General features: G+C 46.0%; 1 protein-coding gene across 1 annotated transcript in view; it reads left to right on the forward strand.

Moving 5' to 3' along the window:
- LOC310798492 (A disintegrin and metalloproteinase with thrombospondin motifs 9-like) overlaps window positions 1-20,000 on the forward strand; it is a gene marked incomplete at both ends in the record, with an annotated part of 70,946 nt that overhangs the window by 1,612 nt on the left and 49,334 nt on the right. The window contains 11 exons of the mRNA XM_083661025.1: window positions 2,747-2,923; window positions 5,664-5,834; window positions 6,133-6,327; window positions 7,088-7,217; window positions 7,812-7,909; window positions 8,947-9,026; window positions 10,161-10,294; window positions 10,913-11,061; window positions 11,849-12,003; window positions 13,053-13,134; window positions 14,053-14,127. Coding sequence (XP_083517151.1) covers window positions 2,747-2,923; window positions 5,664-5,834; window positions 6,133-6,327; window positions 7,088-7,217; window positions 7,812-7,909; window positions 8,947-9,026; window positions 10,161-10,294; window positions 10,913-11,061; window positions 11,849-12,003; window positions 13,053-13,134; window positions 14,053-14,127 — 1,446 coding nt within the window. The remainder of the gene's footprint in view (window positions 1-2,746; window positions 2,924-5,663; window positions 5,835-6,132; window positions 6,328-7,087; window positions 7,218-7,811; window positions 7,910-8,946; window positions 9,027-10,160; window positions 10,295-10,912; window positions 11,062-11,848; window positions 12,004-13,052; window positions 13,135-14,052; window positions 14,128-20,000) is intronic.

Raw genomic sequence — 20,000 nt, forward strand, 5'->3', positions numbered from 1 at the left:
ATACCTCACAGAGGATGTGCGTCTCTTCCCCGACCAGCTGTGCTGCAGCAGCAGGACACAGGCCAGGAGACAATTACACTCCGCACAACAAGGCTCTTAGTCAAGTACAGCGCGATTACCCATGGTGCAACAGGGTGCCTAGGGTTTAACTGCTGCAATGCAATGGCAGATATAAAGCGTGGAATACGTTGTGTGATTTTTATCACATACAATTGATACAAATGGATACGTACATTGTAAATGTGCCAATCGAATGTATGTAAGTGATTGATAGGTACAAATATGCATAGAGATGTGTGAAGGTGTACACACTCTCTGGCTCCCATCCATTCATTTAACAAGGTATTTTCTCACCTCGGCTTCATCATCTGGATGTGTTTATCGCTCCCCTCTCCTTTTATCTGAAAAAATTATGAGCAGTTATATTGGTGGTGTCTCTCTTTCACAAACACTCTCACACGCAAGAGAGCGCTCTCCGGCACTTTTTTTCCCACAATGTTCACAACATTCACAATTATCCCCCGTTGACTCCATACCCACACAAATGACCTGTAATGTGCAGTACATTAACGATCCAAACGTGCACACGGCGCTATTAAAGTTGCTCTGGGTAACAACAGCATCTCTGTTTGAGACAAGGTCATGTTAACTCAAATTAAGCACTTACATCATGTGATTCTTTCAGCCCTTAAATAGCTGCAGTCAAAATGGGCAGAGAACAAAATCACATAAAGAAATATACTGTGGATTCGAATATTCAAATCTCTCTCTCTCTCTCTCTCTCTCTCTCTCTCTCTCTCTCTCTCTCTCTCTCTCTCTCTCTCTCTCTCTCTCTTCTCTCTCTCTCTCTCTCTTCTCTCTCGTCCCCTGTGTAGAAATGTGTTCTGTGTTATAGGGGCAAGGACACATTTTCATTAACTCATTGAATGCCATGGACGTCCTTCGACGTCCAATTAAATAGTGACGTAGAATGCCACGGACGTCCTTCGACGTCCAATGCGTTTTTTGACGGTGGGACGTCGATCAAAGCCTTCCGCAGCTCCTGTACAACTATAGTAGCTATTGGAGGTGTATAACCTATTTTACGGACTCATTAGGTGGCGACAGTGCTTGCTCGGTGCAGTCCAGATTAGAGACAGGTCCGAGAAACAGCCTAAAAGCCGTGGATCAAAGACAAACCGATACATGCTCCCAGAGCCATTTGCTCTGTCGCGGGAGCTGACATTGGCTCCGAACAGGAGTCAATCCGCGCTCACAACTGAGCCCCTCTGTCCCTGTCTGTCTGTCTGTCTGTATAGTTTCTCCACCACCCGATTAGCAGCCAGGAAAGCAGCCCCTGACGCCAAACCATTCAGCAATCCGGGTTGGCTCTTCCCTGCTGTGGCGCTGAGAGCTGACAGCAGCACACAAACGCAGCACTCCGAAAATATAATGGTTGCGTGAGGCTGTGTGCAGTGTGGGGAGGAGTTTACGGGGGGAGGGGGGGAGGGGGGTGGTGCACGCAGGGCATCACACAACAACTACGTCACTACATCAGAAAATATTATCTTCAGACTCAGTGAATGTGCTTGAAATGCTGCATTTCACAAAAGGCGGATTATCTCAGCTAATAATTTGAAAAGCCTGAAAACGCTGAAAACAACCTATCTTCTCCGGCTCATAACTAAAGAACGGAAAATGGTATCAATAAACTTTTTTTTGCTGATGATACAATAGAGCCAGCTCGTTCTTGTGCGTGTTCGGTGTTTACATAGTAATATCACACAATATTCTGTGGGCCTCGAGAAATCACTGAAAACGCTCTGAAAACTCTGGCACTGGGAGCATCCGTTCTCCAAAAGTGGCTGGCACTCAATGAGTTAAAAACAGCATTTTTCCGAGGGCCTTCCCTGTGGTTTACACAGTTTGACAAAACCACCCACTTTCCAGGCTCCAGCTTCATATTGCCTCCCTATCCATTTCTGTAAATACCCTGTTGATTCAAGTTTACATACAGTATGTTCAGGTTTCCAAAGCCAATTATTTCATTTTTGCAGTACTGTACAAATATATAAATTATATCAATGTTTAACATCAACCACATGACATAAATCAGAACTTGGGAGGCTTTGTCGGTGTTGTTTAACCATTCCACATACAGTAAATAAAGTGACTATATAATAAGCTTAATTATAATGTTAGCCTAAATGTCAGGCATTTGGCATCTGCTTCTCAGTTGTGATATTTTAATTAGGCTACATGAAAACAAACAACACAAAAATGGTTCATATTTAGGAAATATTCCAATCCAATATGCATGTGGATTGAAATTATGTGCATTATTGCTTGCCTGGAAACTCAAAAAGATCAGATGTGAAGGGACACACGATGATATCATCTCTAGAACACAAATCAAATATATAGAATAGAATAGAATAGAATAGAATAGAATAGAATAGAATAGAATAGACTAGGACATGGCTTTTAGTATAACATTCCTAGATCTAGCTATAGTAATAACATGCAGGCTAATAAAAAAAAATCTATAAACTGTAGCCTATAACATAAGAAAAGACAACATTCAATTCAAGCCTACAATAAAGTTGAGTAAAAGTCACCTACAGGAAAATGAGTTCATGCTATTTAACATGGTGGCAATACAATACGATATAGAGACTAAGTTTACAATGCACTTCAATGGAACAACATCATTATGGCTGAATGAATAGAAGTGGTTTAAAAGTCTTTACCTGTCGCCTCCTTCCAGTGTTCAGCATCATGCGGTAACGGGATACAGAGGAGAGAGGTGTCGTGCCAGGTGGGAGCCCGACGCAGCCCGCAGGAGACCGAGTGCCCTCAGCCCTCCCGACCGGTGTCCAGCCAGAGCTGCCGGGTCGGTGACTGCCCCTCTCGGTACCGGTGGAGAGAGGGAGAGTGGCTGCCGGTAAGCGCGGTTTTGGACGCCTCTGCCGGGATTTATAAACTGTCGAGCGTGTTTGGAAAAGCACTTTTAGAGCAATGACGCAGTAGGGAGAATTTTAGCAGCTGTGTGTATCGGAGCAGAGAGCAGACCTTTGTAGCCTACTACTCCGCTCGCAGGCAGTGCAGTCAGGCCAGGAGCGCAGGGGGGAGGAGGAGGCGAGCTGCTGCATGCAGCATGCCCGTGATGATAGAAATCAGATGATGATGATCATCGCTTTTTGCCCCCAAGCTAAGCTACCGGTCCGGTAGCTTGCCAGTCGTTTGGTTATGATACGGATTATGTGCTCAGTTCTGATTGGCTAAATTGCGTCTGTCGCACCTGTACTTTTAATAGGCCCAGTAGGGGAGCCTGGGGACGGTTGCAACACTTTTTGCATTTGTCTCAGAGACTACTCAGAGATTATTTGGACTAGATAGACCAACCAAATTTGTATTAAATTTACATCTGTCTGCTAATTAGGGTACCTATACATCTAGCCTACCATTCATCATTCACAATATTTAGGCTATATGAATGGATGGTCCCAAACCCTGGGGATGGTTGCAACATGTTAAAAACACATAGCATTTAACTAATTATCTTTTGCTTTTTGTCTCAATGAGCATAGTATTCTGAAAATATGGATTGTTTTACAATGATATTATAGCATTATTTATTTATCAAATAAGATAGTAGGCTATTATTAATTCTTTATTTGGCTATGCGCGCTCGATTCCTAGGCTCACCCACTTGGCGGGCTCGCTAGCTCATCCGCTGCGTGGCCTCGCCCATTCTGCAGCTCACTGAGCTGCCCCTGCAGCTCGCCAACCTGGCCCTGCAGCTCGCATTCGCAGCAGATTTATGAGATCACTGATGATGTCATCAGTGGGATTTATGACATTACTGATCATGTCACAGTGGGATTTATGACATCACGGATGATGTCACAGTGGACTTATGACATCACAGTGGGACAGAGAAACAGTCAGAGCCCCAGCTCCCATTTATATACTGATGATGATGATGTTGCAACCGTCCCCACTCTACCCTACTATAAACAGGCCGACTGTAATGCCCCATGGAAAGTCATATTCACTGTTGATAACGATATTGCTTAGCCGAATAAAATACATTTAGACCAGCACTAGTACGAATGACATTAGCATTTTTGTAGCATCTCAAAACACCTCTTAGCAGTTCTGAAATCAAAAGCACGGTGGACTCATGCCAACGGTTTCTGGGTTTAGACTTATTGAAGCAATGTTCCGTAGGCTATAACCTACTATAGGCTACCTTCTCTTCAGGCTTTCTGCTCGTTTCTGAGAGTCGGGGTTATTGGAACAAACTGCAGCAGTGTGATCACATGGTGTTGAATGTGGGTCAGTGAGCAGCACGACATCTCTTCAGTCTAATTAGTCTGGAGAAGTGTTCCGAGTTTCCCGCCCGGGCGCCCTGCCGCGCGCCAGCAACAGCTGCAGCTAATTACAGCGCTTCACCTGGCGTGACGCACGTTTGGCCGGTTAACGTGCCTACAGTATAGCCACGTGTTTCATGCACTGAAGTTGACTCCAAAAATCAGACATAATGCAAGCCAACATTCCCCCCTATGTAATTTTCAACCTTTGAGAAGAAACACTTTCAAAATACGTTTTTCTAGGCTACCTGCATTGCCTCTTACTATGCCTGCCCTGGTTCACTTCCATTAACTGCCAGAATAGTGAAAACTCAGGCCGAAGCACAGCCATGCAGCTTGCGGTCGAGTGTGTTTTTCTATCATCTCCACCTTTTTATACCTTTCTCTAATACATTTGAGCGTATAGATCTGTTGTCAGGCTAATATAACCATGCAGCTGCGTCCTGCAATAGTAGGCTACAGCAGGACTGCTCAGCTCACAATAACAATTCCAGGTATTTCAGTTGTTTGACAGTATTGGACGTATTAACAATGATGAAGACCAGCTGGACTGGGCCTGCATTCGCAATAGCCCAGTGTTTCTGACGCAAGTCTACCCCTCTCTGAAATGTTCTGTGCTTGAGTTACCACTGTGTGACAGACTCGAATGTCGTAACACTTGAGTTAGGTTAGGTTACATGGACCTGGCTGTAGTAAGAGAATGGTATGCCTCGAAGCTTCCAGTCAATATAGTCTACTATCATTTGCAAAGACAAGTCAAAGCAGTGAATACCACATCACAGGGATAGACTTTTACAGCAATAGCAAAAACAAATCTGTTCTGATTTTTCATGACTGCTCCATGGAAAAATCAACCGTTTTGGAGAGAAGCCGCATGTCCGCTTGTTAGGACCTGGCAATGTCCTGAGCGTAGTGCTCTCCTCCTCAACATCACTGTGCTTTCCTCCCAGTTCTTATCTACTGTTTTGACATCTTTCCTCCATATTCTCATTATGTGCTGAAGGTTTTCAGATTGAGACTTTCATGAAGAAGAAACAGATCTCAGATGCTTTATCTCTGCAGACAGTCCCAAGACAATGTCATGATCATTATTAAGAACCATTACTTTGCATGGATGATCCAGTGCCTCATGCACCCTCTTATATACAGTACATGTGGACAGAAGCACATAACTAGAAGTGTACTCAGAGAGCACAGGCCTCCACCAAGGTCAATACAAATTTTGTGAGTCGGATCGGAACCCTAAACCTCACCCATCCACCTCTTTCGTCATCATCGTCTTTGTCTTCTCCTCCTCCGCCACTCCAGTGCAGTAAGTCGTGCGGGTCAGGCCACCGACGGCGAGCCTTGCAGTGCGTGGGCCAGAACCAGGACGAGGTCCACCAGATGTACTGCGTGAACCAGATCAGACCTCCTGACTTGGAGAGCTGCAACACCCAGGGCTGTGAGTTCATCTGGATCAGCGGGGAATGGACTGAGGTGAGCTGATTCATCGAGTTTGATTCGGTGCATGGAGGCAGAGAGAGGTGTGGCATCTCAGCTGGTCAAGTGAAGTCCCATCACGGAAACTGTGGAGACCTTCACTGCAAAACACTTCATTTAGCTTTGAGCGGGCGATACTTTGCCATCTACTCTGTGGCCTTAATTAGAAAGAAGAAGCCGTGTAAATCTAAATTGCCATCTCTAAACCCAGTGATGTGGACATGACAAAGAGCAGGCCTGATTTCCTGCGTGGTACGCTGTTGTTATTTCATGCCAGTGTCTATCTCCCCTCCAGTGCTCAGCCAGCTGTGGTCAGGGCTACCGCCAGCGTCTGGTGTCGTGCAGTGAGGTGCACGCAGGGAATGAGAACTATGAGTACGGCCATCAGTCTTCGTCCGACTGCCCCGGGACCCCCCCTGAGAGCTTCATGTCCTGTAATCTGGCCCCTTGCCTGCCCCCGCAGGAGTGGAGGGTTGGAATCTGGGGACCGGTGAGCAAGGCTTTTTCTATGAAATCTCCATTCTCTTCCAAGCCAATGCACCTAGATGTTGTTGCCCGGTCGTTTATCAGTATTCAAGCCAAGATGGCACATTCATGTCTGTATCCACAGTTTCCTGAAAGAAACGACAAAACAACAAACATGAGCCAAAGTTGTGATTTATCAAAGACTGACTGTGATCTCGAGTCCGAGTCGAGTCTCGAGTCCACAGTGTTCGAGCCCAAGTCCGAGTCACCAAAGCAGAGTTCGAGTCGAGTCTGAGTCCGGAGTTACTGAACATGAGTGTGAATCCACATGTAGGTGGAACATACATGTCTGCCCTTGCACGGAATTGAAAAATGTCACTGTATTAATATACCTGTAGCTATTATCTTATTCCAACATATTGTGGCATATTACCAAAAACATGAAGTGTAAATTAACAAGTGTGAGTCCTCATGTCCAACTTCCAAGTCCGAATCAATGCATGAATGCTCGAGTCCAATTCCAAGGCCGAGTCATCAGTGCTCAATTCCAAATCGAGTCACCAGTCCTGAAAATGAGTCCAGGACAACAATGGTTTGTGCATAAGAACCTCTCATAATAACCAACCTAAATCCATTCCAAATGGTTGAGAATCCATCTTGAACAGGCAAAAATGTAGCATGCCATTTCCAAATCTTGAGAAGTTGACTTTTTTTTAAATGCCCAGTTTTTGCTGGTACAAGAGATGTTTTGACACCTCCATGGCTCTCCTCTTCCTCCCCTCCAGTGTTCAGTGAGCTGTGCAGATGGAGTGATGGAGAGGAAGGTGCAGTGTGTGTCAGCAGAAGGTCTGGAAGGCAGTCCGTGTTTTCTGGACGCCATGCCAGAGGCCAGGCAAGCCTGCAGCAACCCAAGCTGTGAGTACACGAGTGCACACACACACAGACCCGCTGTGTCTGTTACACACATCTCGACACTGAAGGCATCTCAAACGCACAATACTAGCTATAGCTTCAGTTGATCTTCTCATCTCCAAGATTTGGCCTTAGGTGAAATATTTATGATCCGAGACACATCAAAGGCCTCACTGTCCACGAGTGTATTTACCTCGCTACGCTAGGATGGGACAACATCAAAGCTATCCATTTTCTTTGATTCGATGCAGAAATTTGCCACAGTTGACTGCACTTGTGAAATTTCTGTGCCTGTGTGTGTGTGTGTGTGTGTGTGTGTGTGCGTGTGCATGTGTGTGTGCGTGTGTGCGTGCATGTGTGCATGTGTGTGTGCGTGCATGTGCGTGTGTGTGCGTGTGCGTGCGTGTGTGAATGTGTGTGGGTGGGTGTAGTACAGCCTGTGTGTGTGTGTGAGTGTGTGTGTGCATGCTTGTGCGTGTGTGCGTGTGTGTGTGTGTGTGTGTGTGTGTGTGTGTAGTACAGCCTGTGTGTGTGCCTTTCTGTGTGAAATCCTCGCATGATGTACCAGCTTAGTTCTGCCTCTCTTGTGTCTCGCAGGCCATTTGCCCAGTAGCTGTCAGGACATCCGGAGTCGGAGCGCCCCCCCCCTCCCAGATAGCGAACACTTTCTCAATATCCGCGGGAAAGCGCTCAAGGTAACATCATCGGATTTTCTCACTTCATAGATGCACAAAGCACCTTTCATGGAGCCCGGAACAGGTTTTTATTTACAAGGAGATGGAGACGGCTGAAAAGTAGGTCTTTCCTGCCACGTCTCCTCTTCATCTTAGATGACTTAAACACTGACACTACATCCTACTAGGTTCCCAACCTTAGGGTCGCGACCCTGAGTGGGGTCGCCTGGAATTCAAATAGGGTCGCCAGAAAATTTCCAAAAAATAAATATTACACCACACACAATTTAATACTACCGAAGATGATTATCTATTTATTTTAGTTCTGAGTTTAAAGTGATAATCTCTCAAATTTCAGTTTTGTTCTCTTGGGTGACACCTATGGCGATGAGTGGTAATTGCAGGTGAGATCCAAACAGTGTCAATGGGCTCACTATCAGATAATGACTTTTTTTAATGAAAATGTTTTGAGATTATAACTTTAAATCAGCATTCTGAGAATAAAGGCGGAATTCTGAAAATAAAGTCCGAATTTTGAGATTAAAGTCAGAATTCTCAGATTAAAGTCCGAATTCCGAGGGGGAAAAGAAGCATACATGTGACATCACTGACGATGTCACTTATGATATTATCGACGGTGTACCGGAATTTGAATGTCTAGGGTCCCTAGATTTTTGTGACGTCAAAATCGGGCCACGAACCCCTGTACTACAGTGTTCCTTTGCCTGTGTTGGTGGGTGTGTTCGTGTGCGTGCCTGCATTGCATCGCGTTTAGAATCGATCCCTAACTGGCATGTGTTGAGAGGCATACTTTTGGCACTGCGGCGTGGTGTAGAATGTTGCAAACAGATGCAGCACATGTCCATAAGAGCCAGAGTCAGAGGAAGTTCTTCAGACTGCCTGTCTTCAAAATGACTTTGAAGGGCGGGCCAACCCAGGTCAGATTTAAGGATGGGGTGTGTTGGCCATGGAGGGTGCCACCTAACCTCTTCTCTCTTCCATTCCTCTTTCCTCGCCTCCTAACCTTCCTTCCTTCCTTCCTTCCTGCTCCTCCTCAGGTCTACTGTGCAGGAATGCTGGAGTACATCACCTTAACGACTGGAGAAGGGGAGAATTTCTCAGAGGTCTTCGGCTTCAGGTAAACAACCAACAGATAACAATGAGAATGGCCTGTTTCATTACAAGAACCCGAGGGACTCCTGCCAGTGGGAGTAAACGTGTTATTGTATTTTTTTTATTCTCTTTTTATTGAGGGTTTTACATGAAGACAGAAACAGGCGAACAGAAAACAAATAGTTCATACAGAAACACTACAAATAATACACCTGCCTGCTAATTCCCACACCCCAAAGCATGTTCCCAATTTCATATACTGTACCCACATCCTAGCCCTCATCCCACTACACATGGACTGACACACAAACATCAAGGATTCAGAAATAATACAGATCATGTTAATAAATATCATACCAAATGTAATACAGAAGAAGATTTAATAAGACATACATCAGTGTGGACCTGTATACGCCCATGTTAGTACTATACAGTACAACGTACTGAGAACATCATAGATTTGCAAGCACCTTGGTGCATACTGTAGGCCAGGGGTGGGCAACTGGCGGCCCCCCGACGTCACTCAGTGTGGCGCCTGGGTCAATTTCCTTTTTTTTCTCTTTTAGGTTAGACCACCAAAATCTGTGTTTTTATTTGACTGTACAACCCAGAACATGGCGCTAATGGCGTTAGCATTGTCCATCCACATACTGTTTAACGTTAGCATTTGAGCTAACGCTAGTGTAACAAACTATATCCAGGATGCATTACTAATCTGAATAATATCACATATTTGGGTGATGTACCCCATCAAATTGCTGTAGCGGGCTGTTTTAAAGCTAGAGCAAAGTTTTGCTGTCATCTGAATGGAAGAATTACTAAATTTGAATTTGAAAAATATAAATGTTGGTATAATAAACTTTGATTGACCAGTCCTTTTCATCAAATTAGTAGCTATAATTGGGAGTGATGGTGTTACAGTAGGCTACCGGTGGAAGTGCACGGTCACAATCTGGCCCTCTGGTAGCGAGGAATTTTCTGTGTGGCCCTCTCTATCATCAAAGCTGCCCATCCCTGCTGTAGGCCCACATGTGAAAATAATCAAAACAAAATTATTCTTTTCTGTCTTTTTCTTTCTTTCTTTCTTTCTTTTTTCACTGTAAATGAATAAATGTATGGTTGAGGGAGGTAATCATGTGCATGTGTGTGTGTTTTCCAGACTGGACGACCCCACCCAGTGTCCGGCCAACGGCTCCAGGATAGAGGACTGTGAGTGTCGGAGGGACTACGCCACCGCCGGCCTCTCCACCTTCTCCAAAGTCCGCCTGGACCTCAGCAAGATGCACATCATAAGTGAGTGGCCCATACACACAACACACACAGCTGCTCCTCAGCTGGCCATTAGGCACACAGCGAATGAATCACACACACACACACACACACACACACACACACACACACACACACACACACACACACACACACACACACACACACACACACACACACACACAATAACACCCTATGCCGATGTTAATTACAGCAGTGTGTATCATCACTCTCGCTAAATGTCATCAAAACGCTGCCGCCTGCTGCCTCTCTGCAGTGACTCTGACATAAAGACCTCCTTCGCTATTTAATTACCTCCATGCTCAGGAGGCCTAATGAGCTCAAGATGTCTTCAAGCTTCATTTAAGTAACACACAATTAAAAGGCTCGGGGCGATTAGATGAAATTGCACTAAGTAGATGGAATTACACTGATATTGCCATTAGAGTGACCCTAAAACTCGGGCCCGATTTAGGTTCAATTAAGCTGGGTCGTTACGGACGATGCCAGGCTATCATTACGCCAGGTTATTCAAGGTGGCGTACCAATGGCTTTCAAGATTTTCTAAGTTTCTAAGAATGGCTGCTTGTTGTCATGCACACATCCTACTTGACCTGGCTCTTGCTCTGTCTTGACATCTAGCCACAGACTGGCAGTTTGCGTCCACCCGCGAAGGCCACACAGTTCCCTTCGCCACCGCTGGAGACTGCTACAGCGCCGCCCGCTGCCCACAGGTGAGAACTGCAACCGCCGCTGTAATTATTATGGCTGAAGGAGGAAGGAGCATGAAGGTGTGGAGGATGGACTGCAAACTGCCTCATGCATCCATACTGTCTCTGCAGCACTGTAGCATTTATTATATTACCTTACCTTGGAGCTCAGGTAGCTTTTCAACAAAGGGTGTGTGTGTGTGTGTGTCCATGTGTGTGTGTGTGTGTGTGTGTGTGTGTGTGTGTGTGTGTGTGTGTGTGTGTGTGTGTGTGTGTGTGTGTGTGTGTGTGTGCACGCGTGCGTCTGTGTGCGTGTGTGTGCACGCGTGCGTCTGTGTGTGTGTGTGCGTGCGCGCGTGCGCGTGCGTGCATGCGTGTTTCGTGTCTGTGTGTGTGCGTGCGTGCATGCGTGTGTGTGTGTGTGTGTGTGTGTCCATGTCTGTGTGTGTGTGTGTGTGCACACGTGCGTGTGTATTTGTGTGCTGTCATTGGTAGAGCAGACACCCAAGGACAACCTCTGTCTAGTCTAGACACTCCGTAGCCCAGTGTTTGCAGATTCTACTCGTCTGGGCGAGAGGAAACAGCGCACACACACGCACGCACGCACGCGCACACACACACACACACACACACACACACACACACACACACACACACACACACACACACACACACACACACACACACACACACACACACACACACACACACACACTCACAATATAAGAACACATGTCATTTCTACAGCTGCTATGGCATACACTCATACATACCACGTGTTTTAAGGAATACAGTATAACAGAGGTGCAAAGCAAAACTCTTCTGCATGCGTGTGTTGTGTCACCCTGCTTCCCTCTGCCTCTGTGAGAGCATGTATAGTTCCCACGCTCCCCCGGCTCCAATGTGCAGCCCAGACGACCTGAGTCTCCTCAGTGTGTCGACGTGCAGCCCAGACGACCTGAGTCTCCTCAGTGTGTCGACGTACAGGGGGCGGCAGCAGCAGCTAACCACCAGGGAAAGCCAGTAAAACAGGGAGACAGAGACAAGCACCGCAACCTCCTTCAAAGACATCCTTTCACCCACGTTTCTCTCCCCACTCCTCTCACTCGCCTCGCCGCGCTTGAGGAGAGCTGGAATGCTTTGCTGTCAAAGTGACTGTGATGATCTACCGTCATGTACACAATGTGAAGGAGCCGCATGTCGATTTTTGCCACAGAGCTCAATGCTAAGAAATGCTGCCCTCAATTAAGCGAGATTTCAATGATCTGTGTGTACTGGCTTGTATAGTTCAGTAGGTTCTCATGTATGCAGATGCATTTGTGTTTGACAAGATGCAATGCAATGTTCTTTGATAGGGAATGGAAAAATGCAAGTAATGTATACACCGCTTGTTTGTTATGATTAGGTGTCCACTACTGCCCCCTGTGGTTTGTCTGAGGTTTGACTCTTGTCTTCTCTCTCTCTCTCTCTCTCTCTCTCTCTCTCTGTCTCTCTCTCTCTCTCTCTCTGTCTCTCTCTCTTTGTGCGTGTGTCTCTCTCGCTCTCTCTCTCTCTCTCTCTCTCTCTCTCTCTCTCTCTCTCTCTCTCTCTCTCTCTCTCTCGCTCTCTCTCTCTCTGTCTCTCTCTCTTTGTGTGTGTCTCTCTCGCTCTCTCTCTCTCTCTCTCTCTCTCTCTCTCTCTCTCTCTCTCTCTCTCTCAGGGGCGTTTTAGGATCAACCTGTCAGGAACAGGCTTCCGGGTGGCCGAGGACACCAAGTGGATCACCCAGGGCAACTATGCAGTGGCTGACATACAGAAATCACAGGTAACGCTAACTGGTGACATAAAACATACATGTCCGTTTGACCGTTTACATCCACGCGGGAAAATACGGCCTCTCGAAAAGTGTGAAAATGATTACAACATGATCGGACAGGTGTATTGAGTGAGCCACTGGGGTAGCAAGGTTAATTGTCTGAGTTGAATAATTAGCATATTTATCCGTCATGATTATTCAGTGGCCTGTTCCTCTGTGTATGTGCTCCTCTCTTTATCCTCTGGCCTCATCCCTTCTCTCCTGTCACCCCTCTCAGCCTCCCTCCCCTCCCCACCTCCCTCTCCTCCTCGTCCTCTTGGCTTCAGACCGACGTCTGGGCATGGTCCCAAGTGGGCTCCGTATCCCAAAAGCTCCTCTGGCCTCCTCATAAACCTGCTGAGAGAGGAGCCTTATTGGGCAGCTGCTCTCTCAAGTGGGCCCCGCCCCCACCACCCCCTTTGCTTTTGAAATGGAGATCAAGCTGGAGAGCGCGTTTTGGCGGGCGAGGCGAAAACAGGAGGGGTGAACGGGGATGTGCCAAAAAAGCGCTCCCAGTCTTGATATCCATAGCCAGCCGGCCTGCTCTGCTCTGGCCACTCCAGGCTGTTTAGATGAAGCCAGGGTCATGGCGGTGGCATGGAGAGAGCTCTCCAGAGGAGATCAGACGACCCACTCCATGCACGCTGTGGCTTTCATGCCGTGGGATAGTGCGTTTTAGGCGTATCTGTCTGACGTCATTGACTTTTGTGTTCCTAGGAGTGTATACGAACCGGCCAATTATGTCGCATTCGAATGGTGCCGGTGAAGTGCTCTAGTGATGAATCACCTTTGGATGTCTCTGCTTGTTACCGTGGGTGATCCTCCAGTTTAAACCTGCTAGTAGCCGGCTTGGTGGGCCTCGGGTCTTTGTGTGCGAGGCAACCTTTTGAAATGGCAAAGCAAATTTCAATGCCGTCAAAACAACCCGGCTGCTGCACAAAGCTCAGTGACATTCTCAGAGCACTTGGTAGCACAGCCATTTCCATCCCTTTTACTGCACACATGTTGAAAAGATCCAGCTGGTTCTCTGTCTTATTCAGACTGTGAGAGGTGTCAGTGTCATGTTTCAACACAAGGTTTTAACAACAACACAACAAAAAGTCAGTCAGTTGTGAAAAAAGTGCATCATAATTCATCATCTGTGTGACTATATTATGGCACTAACCCATTCTTTATTACTTCATGTCCTGGCAGAATTACTGCAACAGAATCACATGTGATTCCTCTTGTGTCCACAGGATGGTAGCAGAGTAACAGGAATGTGCGGAGGCTACTGTGGTAAATGCACTCCGTCCTCCGGCTCCAGTCTGCCTGTAACACTGGCATAGATCTATTAAACGTCATCAAACAGGTATGGCATATATTAATATGAATATTATATCAATAATAGTATATCAATAATATTCATCAACCCTCAATCACTCCCACAGAGACAAATTCATGAATTGTGAGGGAGGAAGGAGAATGATTATCTGAATTTCTGTTCAGTGTTTAGTGAATAGACCGCTTCCCTTTGCCTAAAATGCCTCCACTGCTGTGAATTCTTAATGAGTGAGTGGTTAATCGTATTTATTTTTGTCTTTCTTCTTGGCAGTCCTTTTCAGGTGCTCATCATGTCAACATGTCCCTCCTCTCTCACTGGTGCTACAGCCGGCTTTCGGGCTCCAACCCGTCCACGTGACCTCTTCCCCTCCACTGTGTACATAGTGTAAATTAATCTGGTGTAAGTACTGTACATAGCATGATTTTTCAAAAAAGAATTATTTATTGGTATTCTACACTTATTTTTGTATTGTAAGATAATTTAAGTTGTTTTCTAGTTCAGAAAACATTTTATCGTCATTTGTTTTGGCTAAATTTATTATAGTGCCTTTTATGAGTTTTTGTGGTTTTGAGCAAACACCACACAGTGTTTCTTTGCCATGCATCAGATATCTGCCAAAATGTGCCTTCCATTTTTTGGACATTTGCCATTTGGACTTTTTAGTACTATCATTAATCCACACTGCACTTATGAAGATGCCATATGTTCTGTTTGGAGGCAGTAGGTTGAGTTAAATCCAGTAATGCCGTTGTCATATTAGCACAAGGACACTCACTGGGTCTGTTTTCCCTGTGCAGCGAGGTGTCTCCACTCACTGGGCCTGTTTTCCCTGTGCAGCGAGGTGTCTCCACTCACTGGGTCTGTTTTCCCTGTGCAGCGAGGTGTCTCCACTCACTGGGTCTGTTTTCCCTGTGCAGCGAGGTGTCTCCACTCACTGGGCCTGTTTTCCCTGTGCAGCGAGGTGTCTCCACTCACTGGGACTGTGTTTCCCTGTGCAGCGAGGTGTCTCCACTCACTGGGACTGTGTTTCCTGTGCAGCGAGGTGTCTCCACTCACTGGGTCTGTTTTCCCTGTGCAGCGAGGTGTCTCCACTCACTGGGACTGTGTTTCCCTGTGCAGCGAGGTGTCTCCACTCACTGGGTCTGTGTTTCCTGTGCAGTGAGGTGTCTCCACTCACTGGGTCTGTTTTTCCTGTGCAGTGAGGTGTCTCCACTCACTGGGTCTGTTTTCCCTGTGCAGCGAGGTGTCTCCACTCACTGGGTCTGTTTTCCCTGTGCAGCGAGGTGTCTCCACTCACTGGGTCTGTTTTCCCTGTGCAGCGAGGTGTCTCCACTCACTGGGTCTGTTTTCCCTGTGCAGCGAGGTGTCTCCACTCACTGGGTCTGTTTTCCCTGTGCAGCGAGGTGTCTCCACTCACTGGGTCTGTTTTCCCTGTGCAGCGAGGTGTCTCCACTCACTGGGCCTGTTTTCCCTGTGCAGCGAGGTGTCTCCGCTCACTGGGTCTGTTTTCCCTGTGCAGTGAGGTGTCTCCACTCACTGGGTCTGTTTTTCCTGTGCAGCGAGGTGTCTCCACTCACTGGGTCTGTGTTTCCTGTGCAGTGAGGTGTCTCCACTCACTGGGCCTGTTTTCCCTGTGCAGTGAGGTGTCTCCACTCACTGGGCCATGTTGCTTGCTACTACTACTGCGACCACAGAACCAGAATGGAAAGATATTCTCCATATTGTAGTTTTACACAGAATTCTTAGAAGCGGCACCCCTTAGGGATGAGGTCAGTTTTCGCTCAGTTCGATCAGTACAAAATGTGACGTGAAATTGTGTTTTCACTGCTGAAAGAGCATTGATTCAGTGTATCAGCATTTAATATTCATATACAAGATTAACAAACTCACAATTCTTGGAGTTTGAAGAAAATCCTCTTAGTTGGTTGAATGGAAAGTGAGATAGCAGGCATGGAGGAGTGGCTGTAGGCTTGGTGTGAGGCAGCTGAATAATTCAGTCGTTGGAGATGTTGTCTGATGTTGTGTGGTCGAGCAGAAAAGAGACGCGAGCCAAGAAGACAAAATGACAAGTGGAAGTGAAGAAAGTGTGTGTGTGTGTGTGTGTGTGTGTGTGTGTGTGTTGGGGTGAGGAGAGTGACATAGTAATCCTGTAGATTGACTGGCCAGACATAAGTGCGCTACGTACGTTTCATACACAAACACAGACGCATGACCCACAAAAGCCCACAGAAACCCACATGGTTCGACTGTTGCAGCGTAAGGAGGAGGCTCGCAGGCTAAAAGTAACATAGAGATTATTCTGCTGCCAGACATCAGAGAGAGAATCCAATTCCCCCCCGTGTCCCTCCATATCTCTCGGGTAGCGTGCACGACGACAAGGGAGAGCCATTAGACTTTAGAGAGCAGACAGGTTATCTTATCTGGAGCGACTTGAAAGAATTCAGAGAGAGGAAGAATTCACCTCGGGGCAATAAAGATCCTGCAGTCTAGATACTACAGAGAGAGGAAGACTTCACCTCAGGCCAATAAAGATATCCTCCAGAGATACTACAGAGAGAGAGGGGCCGGCCCGTGGAGACACCTCCCAAACTGCTGAGTCCACAGGCCCTGAAGCCTGCGTGCTATTGGTCCAGATGCCGCCTCCTGCGCTCATATCCTGTCCGCTATCTTGGTCTGGGAGAGTCCAAACTGTGTGCAGGTCATGTTCACGTGGATGTGGTCCTGTTTGGAACATTTTGACTTATGGTTCTGTGTTACAATATCAGGGTACTTTTTCTTCTTTTCTTTTTTGCTCTTATCTCTTTAACCAGTGTTATACCTTTTTGTCATGTGAGATTTTTGTAGAAACATGGACAGAAAAAGGAGGAATTGAAAACATTTCATTTTTTTTTATGATTTTTAAGCCATGATTATGTGTCAATTCTGGTACATACTTTACATATTTTTTACTGATATTGATAGATAGATAGATAGAGGATTGACAGATGGAACCACATTTGCCTTTGTAAGCCTTTCTGTAGCCTATATGGTGCTATTCTTTCAGTGCCTTGTGAGACGTCCTGAACATGTACGTCTACATGTACTGTATATCTGTCCTTCCTTACACATGCACAACTCAACCAAAGGGAATTCCACAACATTGCAAGTGAAGAACTCAGTATAAGTATTTGATTACATTGTTTCTCTTATTTTGTCAACCTGGCAATCACAAGTGATGAATCCTCTTCTTCTCATTGTGAATGTCAGAACTTTAGTTTAGTCAAAGGATTTCTCAGGTGCCTTATATGAAGGGATTGTTAGAATATTGCCTATATTTATCTTCTTTTACATAATTTGCCACACGTTTAACAGAAATGTATTATAATGATGTCTAATGACTTAAAAGTATCATGACATTATGCTTGGTTTTATGTTTTGTATGTACTGTATACGTATTTATTTTACAGTTCCTTTTTGTGAATGTACATAGGCTTTCAGCAACAACAAATAAACTACTATGAATTATCCATGCAGTATTACTATAAAATGAGCCTTCTGGCAACACGTTTTCTGTCTTGCGAGTGTGTTTATTTATACGTATATCATGTCTGCATCGTTTTGCCGCATTAGCGTCCAGTGCAGCCATAATCTGTATGATGATTTCTGTGTGAGATGGGATAATAAGGGAATGATCAGGAGAAATAAAAAGTAATGCCTGACACATGCCACCCTTGCCTGTGAGCTTTTCCTGGGCTAATAAATCATTTTCACGCTCTAGCTTGACCTTGATCCAGCTATAATACTGTCTATGACACTCATGAATAGACAGTAGCCGGGATATGGCCGGGCTATAAAACTCTTATTGCTTCCACTTAATCATCATTACGCACTTTGCGCCACCGTTAACGCCCCGTCCCGACCAGGCAGGGCCGGATCAACACAGTGTGATGCCCCAGGGTGACACCCCCCCCCCCCACACACACACACACACACACGTAAAAAGTGAAATTTACTATAGCAATAAATACCACAGATTTACATGACTGTATTGCTAAAGTAGAGCCTCCTTCCTGAGAAGCTAGCATGTCACGGTTGGTGGTATCAACGGATGCCTTAGGTCTTCTAATTTAATATGATATCAGGATCTTCGCTCTAGCTTTAATAATTAGCCCGATACAGCCTCGGAAAGACAGTAGAATTAGCAGCAGAATCGTTTTCGGCTGATGCCCCCCCAAGGCAGCTGATGCCCCAGGGCACTCACCCTGCTCATATAAGTTGCTAATCCGGGTTGTGCCCTCACATTAAGGCGGTACGTGGAGCTGCTCTTACTTTTCATAGTCTGTCTTGTGTTTATGATGGTGATTCACCTGCTGGCTCTAACCAGGTGAAGGCTCTGGTCATCATTCGCTGATTAGAATGTAAAATGCACTGATGCTGAGTGGATTTTCACAGGGGGGGGAAAAGATCTCTTTATTTGGCACATCTCTGGACAGTACCAAGTTCCAAACCTTCAGTGGCTGTAGTAGCGTACTGCAGTTTTACCTGTGAGAATAAGCTTCTTCAAACTAGCATAGGTGAGAAATCTTCAATAAACTGTCAATGAATGCAACAACTCTCTCTCTCTCTCTCTCTCTCTCTCTCATCCCCTCTCTCTTTCTCTCTCCCCTTCTCTCTCTCCTCCCTCTCTCTCTCCCTCTCTCTCTCTCTCTCTCATCCCCTCTCTCTTTCTCTCTCCCCTTCTCTCTCTCCTCCCTCTCTCTCTCCCTCTCTCTCTCTCTCTCTCATCCCCTCTCTCTTTCTCTCTCCCCTTCTCTCTCTCCTCCCTCTCTCTCTCCTCCCTCTCTCTCTCTCTCTCTCATATCCCCTCTCTCTTTCTCTCTCCCCTTCTCTCTCTCCTCCCTCTCTCTCTCCCTCTCTCTCCCTGTAGAGTGGCCATAGTCTTGAGCCTGGGCCTTGTGTCCATCCTTGTCCATCATGTTTGCTTGTCAAGTGCTGACCTACTTGAGAGGCACTGTGTAATACAACACTGTTACTATGACTGTCAGGCACCGTCATGAATATGCATTTCGCTATTGCAATGCAAGACGTGTATGGCTGCTGCGTTCCTGTTGCAGCTAAGTTATACAGGCTCATGTGATCTATATTTCATGCTGTTTTGGAAGTCTCGGGTGAGCAGCAGAAGCAGCATTTGGGAGCACAACAAGTCATTTCGGGACTGCACTCTCAAATGTCTGTCACCAATGTTCAGTCAGGTGCTTTTGAAAGAGAGGCTGTTATGCAGAGGATCAGCATATCTGTGTCGGGTTGGTTTGGAAAAACTCGCTCTCCCTGGCTTTTCCTTGCACAACACAGCAAACTGTGTGAGAGCCCTCATCCATCTCCATCAAGTAGCTAGATGACAGACGCATGTCAGAAAGGTTTACATTACATCAGATATTCCTGGGAAAAACGACAGAGAAACACTTAAGGGCAAATCATCTCATATATATATAGCCAAAATGTAATCCAAATACTGTGTAAGCTTTGTCTCGCTTCTCAGAAATACTTCATCACCTTCAGAAAGTTATGGTGAATGCTTCCAACTGAGTTGAATGCTGGTAGGTCGGTCGTCACCAGGACAAGTCTCTTCCAGCAGGGAGACTGTGTCTATCTCACCAGGTATTTGGCATTCTGATCAAATCAGAAAGCTGCACCCACATCCACTCTATGGAAAATCCACTGAAGCCTAGTTTGCATGATGTATTCCAGGGAATTTCATGTTTTCCCAATGCAAGAGGTTCAGTCACGGTCACTGGTTTAGAACTCATCTAATCTCACCTCATCTGTATTGGAGATATTGATGTTGACTTGGAGGACGATCGAGGCCAAGGTAAAGGACATGGT

This window comes from Poromitra crassiceps (genome assembly GCF_964638095.1).
Source record: "Poromitra crassiceps genome assembly, chromosome: 25".
Lineage (NCBI taxonomy): Eukaryota > Metazoa > Chordata > Actinopteri > Beryciformes > Melamphaidae > Poromitra > Poromitra crassiceps.